This window comes from Phaeoacremonium minimum (genome assembly GCF_000392275.1).
Source record: "Phaeoacremonium minimum UCRPA7 unplaced genomic scaffold PA7_03_scaffold_221, whole genome shotgun sequence".
In the NCBI taxonomy this organism is placed as follows: Eukaryota; Fungi; Ascomycota; class Sordariomycetes; order Togniniales; family Togniniaceae; genus Phaeoacremonium; species Phaeoacremonium minimum.
The window spans coordinates 147997-159415 of record NW_006921126.1 but is presented as its reverse complement, the minus strand read 5'-3'; the positions used below and the strand labels follow the sequence as shown (position 1 = coordinate 159415).

The 11419-nt window shown below is 53.7% G+C and overlaps 3 protein-coding genes across 3 annotated transcripts; 1 reads left to right on the top strand and 2 right to left on the bottom strand.

The window, feature by feature from the left end:
• Window positions 1–912: 912 nt before the first annotated feature.
• On the bottom strand, window positions 913–4520 carry UCRPA7_2958 (putative importin subunit beta-3 protein; the record flags this gene model as incomplete). The annotated part of the gene is made up of 7 exons (XM_007915512.1): window positions 913–1120; window positions 1175–3074; window positions 3132–3246; window positions 3298–3729; window positions 3783–3958; window positions 4028–4247; window positions 4338–4520. The coding sequence occupies 7 exons, from the start codon at window positions 4518–4520 to the stop codon at window positions 913–915; spliced, it is 3234 nt and encodes a 1077-aa protein (XP_007913703.1).
• A 2546-nt stretch (window positions 4521–7066) lies between these two features.
• Window positions 7067–8698, top strand: UCRPA7_2957 (putative sds23 moc1 protein; the record flags this gene model as incomplete). The annotated part of the gene is made up of 4 exons (XM_007915524.1): window positions 7067–7435; window positions 7490–7956; window positions 8012–8385; window positions 8649–8698. 4 exons carry the CDS (start codon window positions 7067–7069, stop codon window positions 8696–8698), a joined length of 1260 nt encoding a protein of 419 aa, XP_007913715.1.
• A 923-nt stretch (window positions 8699–9621) lies between these two features.
• Window positions 9622–9954, bottom strand: UCRPA7_2956 (hypothetical protein; the record flags this gene model as incomplete). Its single annotated transcript, XM_007915493.1, has 1 exon — window positions 9622–9954. One exon carries the CDS (start codon window positions 9952–9954, stop codon window positions 9622–9624), a length of 333 nt encoding a protein of 110 aa, XP_007913684.1.
• Between the last annotated feature and the right edge of the window lie 1465 nt (window positions 9955–11419).

The following is an 11419-nucleotide window of genomic DNA, read 5'->3' as shown; positions in this document are numbered from 1 at the left end:
GGCTTTTCCCGATAACCTGGTCGATAGCCCAGCCGGCTAATGCGAGAGGAAAACGCCCGTGAGTGCTAGAGAGGGCATCAGGGGTAATGGGGTCCAAAAGGAAGAGAAGAGAAGAAGAAGAAAAGCAAACATCTTTTCCCACTGCTCAGCACTTGTCTTCGCTACGACGCGCGCGCGGTCTCCGGTTGGCTTGCGAATAGCAACACAGATGCGGCACTGTCCGTACCTGGTCAAAAAGACGGTGGCGCCCAGAGCGGCAGACGAAAAGGCACAGGACGCACAGTGGAACACAACGTATGTGGCTGCCGAGTTGCCGCCGCCGTGTCGCAAGGGGCTTGTTTCGAGCTCATTCGTCTTCTGTTTCTTTTTTCTTCTTTCTCTCATCTGCCCCCCCCCCAATTGTGACCGGTCAGACTGGTCGGAGGCGGATAGAAAAGGGTAGGGAGGCGTCACGTCGCATAAGAAATGAGAGCATCGGCGTCCCGAGGCGAAGCTGTACTTTTGGGGAGGGCGGATTGTGCATCACTGATATTATCATCACAGACATCACAAACAAGTGGTTGAGGTTAACAGAGGGAAGTGTAGTGTCTTATATCTCCGGTACTAGTGTAGTGGTATCATCAAGAGGTCTCTTTCCTTCCACAGCTCAACTATGAGTCTATCAGAACAGTCGCAACTGAGCACGTAATAATCAATCAATCAATCAATCATCCAATCCACCCATCCATCCATCCATCACTGCTATCCATCCACCGATGAAGGCACGCCCACATGTCATCATACTTGATCTCGCACTGTTTTGTGTGCAGTCCACAATACGAGATTGCCCCCTTTTCAGGCCACGATTTTCCTCATTTCATGCATTTTGACCTTTTAAATCTGCGCCAACAAAGATAGCCATCCGCACACTCCTTAGCTGAAGTACGCCATGATGCGTGCTTGTGACTCGGGTGAAAACTGCTGGAGAAGAGGCGTAGGATTCACATTCGATGCGGTCAGGAGAAGCTTGGCGGCGGCCACGACGCGCTGGCCGGTCTGACCTTGAAGGGCATCTGCCTCGAGCCCTTGAGCAATGTAGACGAATACCTTATCTGGCTGGCTTAGAACAGCCGGATTTTGCCTACGAAGCGTATTAGTGTTTTGATGTCGCTATGTGAAGAGCTGGGTGACTTACTTGTCGATCAACTCTGCCAGGAAGGCGTATGCGTAAGGTGCTGCCTCCTCATCGTTCGTGACGGGTAGAGTATTAATCCAGTTGACGATCACCTCCTGCTGATTTTGGACAGCACCGGAGTTGTAGTGCAGGATCTTTGCAATTGCGGCTGAAGCATTTTCCGTCGCATAAACGTTGTCCTCGCTGCGAGCATCAGGCACTTGAGTAGCCTGGAACAGGTATGGAATGGAGCCACCGAGGAACTGAGACCAAGGAGCACCACCACGATGGGCGGCCACTCCAATACCGTAAGCCGCAGCTTGACGGATGGCTGGCGAGGGATCCTGACACCCGTCGATAAGAGGCTGAGTGATGTAGTTTGCATAATGTGTGGATTCTGGACCACAATACTCGAGAACGTCGTCCATTATGCACAGACCCCACTGGCGCTGGGTTGGATCCTGTGAGCGAAGGAAGCCTTCGTAGGTGCCCATCAATCGCTCCCACGGTCTTAGGAATGCTGCACCGTGGTACTTGAAGATGGAGTGGAAAGCCTTGTTCATATCAGAGAGTAGAGTCTGGTCGTCTTCGATGGCCATCAAAATCTCCTCAGCATCATCCTCGGCGTCCTCGGGATTGGTGCTCTCCCTATCTTCCGCCCGCTGGGCCACTCTGTCCTTGTAGTCTTCGAGAGCTGTGTGGACTGAGTCGATAAACTTGTCCAGATGTTGCGGAGCCAGACAATCCTTGCCAAGCACCTCGACAGACTCGTAAAAGCACTGGTACATCTCTGCCAAGGTATCAATTGCAGGCTCAGCCGTTAGAACCTCCAAGAGTTTGTCGACGGTACCAGCCCAGAGACCCCTCAGCTCATTCGACGGGTTACCGTAGTTGAGCTTGTATGAGTTCAAAAGCTGCGGTACAAGCTTGGCGGATATGTACCGTACAGGATCGTGAAAAAAGAAAGCAAGGCCTGGAATGGCGATCTTCTCCATGATCTCGGCGACGTAGGGAGCAAAGGCGCCCTTGAGAACCTGAGCATAGACCACGAGCAGCTCAATAGCCATATGCTTGTCATCCATTGTGCTCGTCCTGATGCCAATCATCTTACCCTTTACGGGCACGAGCTCCCAGCCGTCCTCCTGCTGAATCTGCTCAACCTGATCATCGTCGTCCAAGAGCTGAATATCCGCCTTGGCGCTAGCCAGCTCTAGCAAAGGAGGCATGACGTTGGGCAGGAATGGAAGGAAGTCACCCTCCATGACCCGGCACATTCGACCCCAGCAGTGCATGAGGTACTGCGCTTGCGGATCGTCAGGATCTGTGATGTTTGATTGGATGTTGGCGAGTAGTTGCACCAGCGTCATAGCATCGTTGCCAAGTGTCTCGCGGCCAACAGCAAGCGCGATCAAAGTCGCGCACTCCATGGCCTTTGCGCGGAGAAGACGGAACTCTTTCTCGTTTTCTCTCTGGAGAACTCCAACGAGCAGTGGCATGAGCGTGTTGTAGTACTTGCGGAAAGCATCTTCGGCGGCATCTGCGATGGTGGCGATTGTAGAAAGAGCTTGTTCTTGGACGTAGCGTTTCTCGTTCTGAAGAAGCTGGAACAAGTGAGTCAAGAGGTCGTCAAGGTAAGGCTCGAGGACCTTCTTCTCAGCCTCCTCGCAGAAGTTGACGAGAGCAGCGGCGGCATGAGACTTGACACGTGCCTCTGGCGACTCGAGTACAGGAATCAGAGCCTTGAGAATCGTGTCGTAGTAATCCTTCTGCATTGTCGGCGCAAAGTCGGTGCTCATCTGACCCAGAGCATTGCAGCCCGCCCAACGCACACGGGGATGGGGGTCCTTGAGGGCAGGTACAACAAGATCAAGAACTTGCTGGAGCTCACCAACCATTAGCTCCCGGCAGCCTTCGGAGATGGCTGAGATAGCCATTAGGGCAGCGTGACGATCACGCCAGGCCATGGACGTCATCATACGTGGGAGCCAATTGAAAGTAGGCGGAAGAATCGTTTGGCCACCCAGCTTGTTGGCAAGACGATCCATGCATTGCTCACCGGCAACATGATTCTGATCGCTCTCCTCTTGGTCAAGCTATGAGAATGTTAGAGGGTCAATTTTGACTTTGAGAGAGGAGAAACCTACATCGTCAGAAGCGAGCCATTCGGCAGCATCATCGTCATCCTCGCCTAAATCGGTCATAAGGCTTAGACATTGGGTGATCATATCGTTGGTGTAAGTGCTATCTTTCTTGCACATAGAGGGAGCATAGTCGGCGAAGGTGGCCATGAGCTCGAGAGCATTCTGACGGCACACATCACTAAGCTCCTTGTCCTGAACAACAGAGACACTGAATTGCACCAAGTTGTGGAAAAGGGATTTGAACATCTTCGGCGCAGTTTCGGCCAGATCAATAAGGGCAACGAGAGCCTTGCTGAGATCGTCGGAATCTTGCGAATCCTTGATTGGCGGAAGGATGTTGAGAACCTCGGGGATGAGGACATAATATTTGGCCTGGCTCTTCTTGCCCAAGCTCCTGAAGAAAGCAGCGAATGCCTCCATTGCTGCAAGACGAACCTATGGATGGTATTAGCTCCTGACTTGATAGTGTAATTTGGAGTAGAACATACTCCGACTGCCTCATCCTTGAAGCCTCTGGTGAAAGCCTGAGCAACTGCCTCCTCGTGCTGTTTCTCGATGATCCCAGGCGTAGTGGTGAAGACACGATACGCAGTCTCTCGCTTTCCGACATCTGGAGCAATGCTCAGCTGGAAAAGCACGCCCAGCAGCTCAGGCCATGTGTCGTCTATGATCATAAATTAACATTGGATTGTGTCTCGAGAGGGGGTTGATCGAAACGGGAGATGCGACGCACTGTTCTCTGTGTATTGTCTTGCAACTTCCGCGACAGCATCGCTGATCTTGTTCCTTACTGTGCGATCAGCTTCGTTGACGAGCGTCTCGAGGAGCTTCCCTCTTATGACGGCTGCCTGGTCCTTGGATAAAGAAATGAACATGTCCACGTTTTCGCCGCGCTCATTCTTGCGAACCTTGGAACCAATTCTGCGGAAGATGACAGAAGCGAAGGATCGGATCTGGAGCCAAGATTATCCCATCAGCAATCGACAGTGTACTTCAGGGGCTCCCCTATCTCGTCAGAGCGGAGGAGTGTGCGTGCAACATACCGCAGCATCTGTTGAGCCGCCAATCTGCTCGACCAGGCCCATCAGGAGGACCTCGGGTCGTGTATTGGTCCAGTTGGTCGTCAAGTGCTCCTCGGCCTGGGAGCGAATGCTGTTGTCGGCCGATTGCAGAGCCTGCAGGAGCTGGGCAAGCTCTGCCGTAACGTCGGCCGGAAGCATCGACATTTTGGGGACGGTTCTAGCAATGTCTTCTCGTCTCGTATGCGCAGTAGAATAGACGGTCAAGACCTTATGACCTTATGTCTAAACCAAACGGGAGGGATCTTAGCCGGCAGAACAATGAGAATGAGAACGGGACCCTTGGCAATTCGCAGGTAACGGCACACATACCTGCCCTCTGAATGAGCGACGGTCGTTGATCCAGAAGTGATAGGAATACTGGTGGCGCCGCAGCGCTCAACACAACGCGAAGCAAAGGAGATGATGTCGTCGTCTTGGGTGCAGCGCCTTGTGACAGGGTCGGCCCAGATAGTACTGAAAGGATGGATGCAAGAAGGTTGTAGCGGTCCGCGACAGCGACAGCGACAACGACAACGACAACGCGTGTCGAGATTTTGCAGGCGCGGTGTGGTGGCAGACCAAAAAAAGGCGGGGGTCTTTCTCACAAAAAAACAATCGGTAGAGGAGGGGAGGACTGACGTGGAGCAGGCCGCCAGCGGGAGGGTTTGGATTAAGGCAAGCCTTGTCAATCCACCTTCAGGTACTAAGTACTAAGTATCTACGTACCCAGCTACCTTGCACACCGGCATAGGTAGTTACAGTAGAGACAGAACTGGGAAGCCAGGGGAAAGAAAGTGTCAACACTCAAGGATGACTTATAATCGGCTTTACAATGAGGGAGGTACTTGTCTTGAAGCTCAAATATGCATGTAGTGTCCAGGTACACACAGAGAGGCACACCAAATCATTCACTTCCCTTCGCTGTCTTGTCCTCTTACACTTTGCCAGTTCCATCGAACCACAACCAGCAGCACAATGCCAGATGTTTGTACACATCTAGCGATGCACGGAAATTTGACGATATCTAACATATATCAATGCAACTACCACCACCATCACTTCATTGCCATCAAGAACAATGGCTTTGTGATAGTCTTCATCGGCCAGAACAGAAGCCGCACCCCATGTGCAGGGACTTCCAGGTTGGGCAGGGCAAAATAAATTGTGCCCACAGGTTCGTTGGCAATTCCAGGCTAACTGGCTACAAGGCCAATCCGGATCATCCATCCCATCTGCTTCGCTTCTACATGTAGGTCCTTCCAAATCATCCTTGACGGAAGGAAATATGCCTGAGATTGGCGCCCGACCCTGGCACCGCAGCAGCAGCCACGTACTGCATGGTACATGTATCAAGGTCAAGGTAGGGGTATCACAGGCTGGATAGTCCACTCTACTACAGTACTTTTCACATCATACGGAATGGACCGTTCATCTCAGACATTGCTGTACAAGAAAGGCTGGCGAGTTTTCACATGATACAAGTGCCACCTAGGCTGAGATAGCTGGCTAACAGTTTATACCTGATGATGGCGGGACATGCGATAGCGTCACATCACGAAAGCGCATTCTTGGCTGGTCTAGCTACCTAGTAGCCAAATCATGGTAGAGAAGAGAAAGAGAAAGATAACGAGCCCGGCACACTTTCTTATCGGGAGTAACACTGACAACCTGAGAAGATCTCGATGCGATAACACGTCGAGAACCACTGGCCGTTTTGACTTCATATGACCATCACCATCATGTTGATCTACCGGTATATTTACAATGCTCAGCTGGCATTGCCGAATTGCTGCCAAGCATCTCTCCTGGCATATCTCCCACCGAGCCACATTCTTTACTTACCTTTGCACGCGCTTGCTACCCAGGTTTAAGTTGTATCTCGAGCGCAGGTCAGGTGGTCGGTCGATAGTGTGACAGGTGACAGGCCGGGCTTCGATGTTCGCTCTCGGCCTGCGACGGACTCCTGGACGTACACTTTCCGTCCGGGCTGGCGTGATATGATCGTTGCTTTTTGCCCAGGTTCCTGCTTTTTGCAGCCCCTGAATGTCGGTCGCGTAAGGCATCGCACACTGCCTGCCTTTCTGGATTACCGGTAGAGCAGTAGAGCGATCTGTCTGTTGCTGCTGGTCGATGTCGATGCGCAAGATCGCCGTCTGTGGTTTGGTTTGAAGGTGGCATGTCTTGCGCTAGAAGGCCTCATCCCTGCAGGCAAAATGTCTGGCCACCCACCGCCCAGTCGGGCCCCTCCATACCTGCCTCGCCTGCCTCCTGTCTCTGTAATAAGGTAGCTCAGCCCCTCGCTGTCGGTTCCGGCGATGGACAGGAGACAGGCCAGATGCACTCTGTAGGCTAGCAGTGGCTAGGCTAGGCGCTGAGCTAACGTGCCAGGCCAGACCTCGACAAGCACCCCACATTCATCATGCGCCCTCGTACTTCCTATTCCTAACCTCAAGGTCGGTCGGTAGCTCCTTCCTTCCCGTTCGCTCACCTTGCAACAATGCCTTCGTAGTCGTATCTTCATAGCTTCCTATCCTCCAGTGTCTTTTCTCCTCAGCTGCCTTAGCAAAGACGAAACAAAGAACGAACTTCTATTACGCAGACCTCCCCTGAGTAGCCGTGCTCCGCCCTCTTAAAATTGAATCGTCATCATCAAAGGGAACGTCTAGATCTACGATACCATCCCGCACGTCATCTGGGACAACATCACGACAATGGAACCCTTTCCCGCCACGCAGGGCAAACTTGCTGGCAGCGACAACGGCAACGCCCCGAATACTATCCCGTCGCCTCCTCCCGTTGCACGATCTCCCTCTCAATCGTCTCTGACCAAAGGTGTGCACTCTCATCGCCAGAGCTTCGCGGAAAACCTTCGAAATCCCCCGCCATCCCCGCGCGCACAGCGCCATCCCTCGTTTACCCAAGCCGCCGTCCAGGAGCTTCTGAACAAACCACCCCCAAACAGACAACCAGATCCGCGCTTTGCCAACCGAGACTGGAGGGACGTACAGCTTGGGGAGCTGGTATCGCAGGATGATGTGCATTGGGTGGACTTAGACACGAGCGTGGAGGAGGCCACCATGGTGAGCCGCCTTCAAACCCTCCGAAATATCCTATCATGACTTACATGTGTACAGGCATTGCTCAAGAACTCCCCATCCAACCTCGTCCTTGTGCGCGAAACCTCCTCCGACAAGAAGGCTATCTCTACGTTCGACCACAATGATCTCAATGCCTACCTCCTCGTGGTGGTTGGCCTTGCAAAGCCCGATGAGGAACACATACAGCTCTATGATTCGATCGCGAAACGTGCCCAAGAGAGACAGCCAATCCCGCTCCGCGACATCCAGCAGATTCTCCGCAAGGAGGAACTTATCGCACTGACTCCTGATGAATACCTCACACGGGCTATTGAGGTATTCGGCAGCGGCATCCATCGGGTGCTGATAACCAATCCTGATTCGGAAGTGCTTGGGATTCTGAGCCAACTCAAGGTTCTGGAATTCTTTTGGAACGAGCGCCTCCACTTTCCAATGATTGATCGTCTTTATGGGGCACCGTTGAAGGATCTTCATGTCGGAACCCAGCAGATTATCGCAATCAAGTGAGAAGCCTTAGATACTTGGTTCAAATCTGACGATTTGCTGACACTGATGCAGCGCGGACGCTCCGCTGGCCGAGGCCTTGACCCTCATGTCCAACGAAGGTCTTACATCGGTGGCTGTTGTCGATAATGGCCTAAACGTCGTCGGTAATATATCCACAGCCGACGTTCGACATCTCACGAACGCAGCCTCTTTGCCACTATTGCAGTCGACTTGCATGCACTTCATTTCCGTTATTCTTACTGAGCGGGGCGTTGAGAAGGGCCGCGACTCTTTCCCGGTGTTCTATGTCAACCCCTATTCCACCCTGGCTCACACAGTCGCCAAGCTAGTCGCTACCAACAGCCACAGGATGTGGGTTGTCGAGAGTGCCAGTCCCAGCCCCAGTGCCCCAGCAACACCACTGCTTGCGCCTGTCGGCGCGACAAGTATGCAGACATCCGCGGGCGGCGCAGCAGCTGCAACGACCGGATCAGGAGGCGGAACCGCAGTCCTCGTCTCCTCAAGCAGCTCCGGCTCGGCGCCACCGTCTCCCTTACCGACTGGCGCTCAATCGTTCGGCTCAGTGCCGGCGGCTGCCATGCCGGGCGCTCGCCTGTCGGGGAGATTAACAGGAGTGGTATCACTGACAGACATCCTCAACCTCTTTGCTAAATCTTCCGGCCTACACCCTTCAGATCCGGGCGAGCAGCGCGCCAGGAGGCGCAGGAGCTCAAGCAGCTCTATGCGACCAAGCCTTGATAGCTCGAGGGCCAGCATTGACGCTAGGAGGTGAAGTGAGGCACAGGGCTGATATGGACTGTGTCGAGAGAATCCTGCGTTCTCCGTGGCATGTCTTGGGTGACGCAATCTGGCCTCCTGTGCACCACCAATGGCGGTGCTTCCTTCGTAATCAGATCCATTGAAATGAATTTGAGAGCGAAGGACTTGACCTTGAGAGGACGACGGAGTTATTCTCTGAGAGGGACGTAGATGTGGGGTTGTTATCAACGATGCTCTGGAGGTGGGCTCGGACAGTCACAACGTCAAAAGGTGGTTGCTGGCTTCAAGGGGTGATTATGAGCCCACACACTACTCATGTACCCTAGCCAAGACGGTCTTGGAATGACTCTATGTCACATGGATTAAGGCGTCTCAAGGCTCATTGAATTCAAAAGTTGCAAATCTTGCAAGAATACGGTCTCGTCTACTCAAAAGCAGATTATAAATGTAAATATGCCTTGTCATCATTCGTAAGCTCTGCTTCGAAAGAGGTGCTACCTGCCTGGCCTAGTAGGACGCGTCCTGCCTCCTTGAACCATGCCGAATGTGTCTCATTATCGGGGAAGAAAACAATACATGCTGTTCCAGACCTCATCCATGAAAGAAGCCTCCCGGAGACAATGGAATGCCTGCCAATAAACCGTGCTTGGCCGACCTTCTCCTCTCCCAACGCCGTCTCAAATGTGTGAGTGATCGTGTGTCCGCCCCTTGCCGTGTCGCAGGGGTCGACGAGGCCCCGGCCCGTTGATAATAGTGATGATGATACAGATATTTCTACAAGTAGTGCGGTAATGTGTGGTGTGGTGTGGTGTGGTGTTTGGTGCGTCAATAGGTTACAACTATGGCGGGAAGACCCCAAACAGACTGGGTCTCCAGAAGCTGGAAAAGCCGTCGCGGACCTTCTAGTCGACGCCCCAGCTGCGGGACCAGTCGTCGCTGCCGAGTTCCTCCGTGGGCGTCTTCCACGGGTCCGCCTCGTCTTCCTGGCTCTCGGTGGCGGGCTCCTTGCCCTTGGCCTTGCTCTGGCTCTTGCCGGAGTTGGCGCTGGCGCTGCTCGGCGTCCTTCCTCGGCCGGGGCTGTCGAAGTCGAAATCGCTCTCTTCCCAGCCCTCGAGCGCACCGTCTTCGGTGTCGCTCCAGTCCCACCGGACGTCTACACGCTCGCCCTCGTCTCCTGTGCCGAAGACGAAGCCTCGCCATTCGCCGGCGGCGATACGCGCTGCGACCTTGAGCATGATGTTGATAAGGTGCGATGGTGGGGCGAGGAGGATCTCGCAGGTCTTGTGGATGACCGCGCTGGGGATGCGCCGGATAGCCTGGAGCCTATTGTTGGCCCGGGAGGGTGTGTTGAACCGCCGAGGAGCGCGCGGAGTGAAGAGGTTTGCTGCAGGTGGCAGTGGTGATAATGCTCGATGATGTGACACAGACATGGACGTCGTGGCTCGGTGCCGGATAGACCCACGGCGCGCTACAGCTGTCGATGTTCCCTGAGCAGGTGAGGCTTCGTGTGACTCTAAGGTCGTGGACGAGACATCTTTGGGCGAGGTAGTAGATTCCTGGGGTGCGGTCTCGAATTTTTCGAGCGAGCCTCCGCTGTCTGAACCACTCCTCTCACTGACCGCCTCGGTATCTTGAGGAGACGGCAGGCCTGGGATAGCACTAGAAGGATCGGTTCCGCCTACAGAGCAATTATCCCAAGCTCGCTGAGTATCAGGGGTAACCGTCGATTCAGAGGTGTCTCTCTGATGAGTGGTCCGTGCGATGATAACATTTTCGTGTGGATATGGGAAGCGGGTTGGCGTTGGAGAGCTGGGGTTTGACGGTGGCGGAGATGGGGGAAGAGGAGTGATGGGCGAGTGCCACGATTGTACGCTGTGGAAGGAGTCTGACGACTCTGTCGGTGAATGGGCCTCAACGGGTTCTGCTGGCTCCATTGGCTCTTCTGTAATGGCAGCAGGCTTCGGCGCAGACTTTGATGGTGGTGATGTGAAGAGCGTAAGTTGTGGTGGTGCAGTGACCGCTCGTCTTGATGCGAAGCTGGTGATACGGCCCTTTCTCACCCGCATGAGACCAGCACCTTCGAATGAGTCGTTCCGAATCTCGTCTTCAGCGGGAGGCTCAGTCTCGAATACGTCTGCTTTTGATACGGATTCACTCGACTCTTCTGGATCTGCTATGCTCAGATCACTTCGTATCCTGGGCTGAAGATCTGTGCTTTGCAGAGTCTGTGACGGCGTGGCTTTCTCAAACTCCTGCTGTTCTGGCTGATGCGGCTTCTTTGGCGACTCGTTCTGCTTAGGTGGCACTGTGGTCTCTGGCTTTTGTAGAAATCTCAAGGTTGAGACCCTTTGGGTAGGCACTGGCCTCACTTCGATGACCTCGACCTCCGGTTGTGAGACTTGTTCAAGTGGACTGGGCTCCTCTTCTGTCGAGATAGGGGTTAATACTATAGATCCCTTTCCTGGGACCTCTTCTGAGACCTCTTCTAGGACCTCTTCTGGCTCAGATTCGACCTTCGAACTTTCATCGACCTGGTCTTGCTCTTCAGGCAAGTCGACAACATCTGGCTCAATTTGGGGCGATACCCCATCATCTTCCGCAGTCACCGACTTGGCATCGCTGACCACATCCTGTTGAACTGGCCCATTAGCAACCTCCTCTTGTGTCTTGTCGACCATCTGTGGAGTTTCCGGTTCCGTA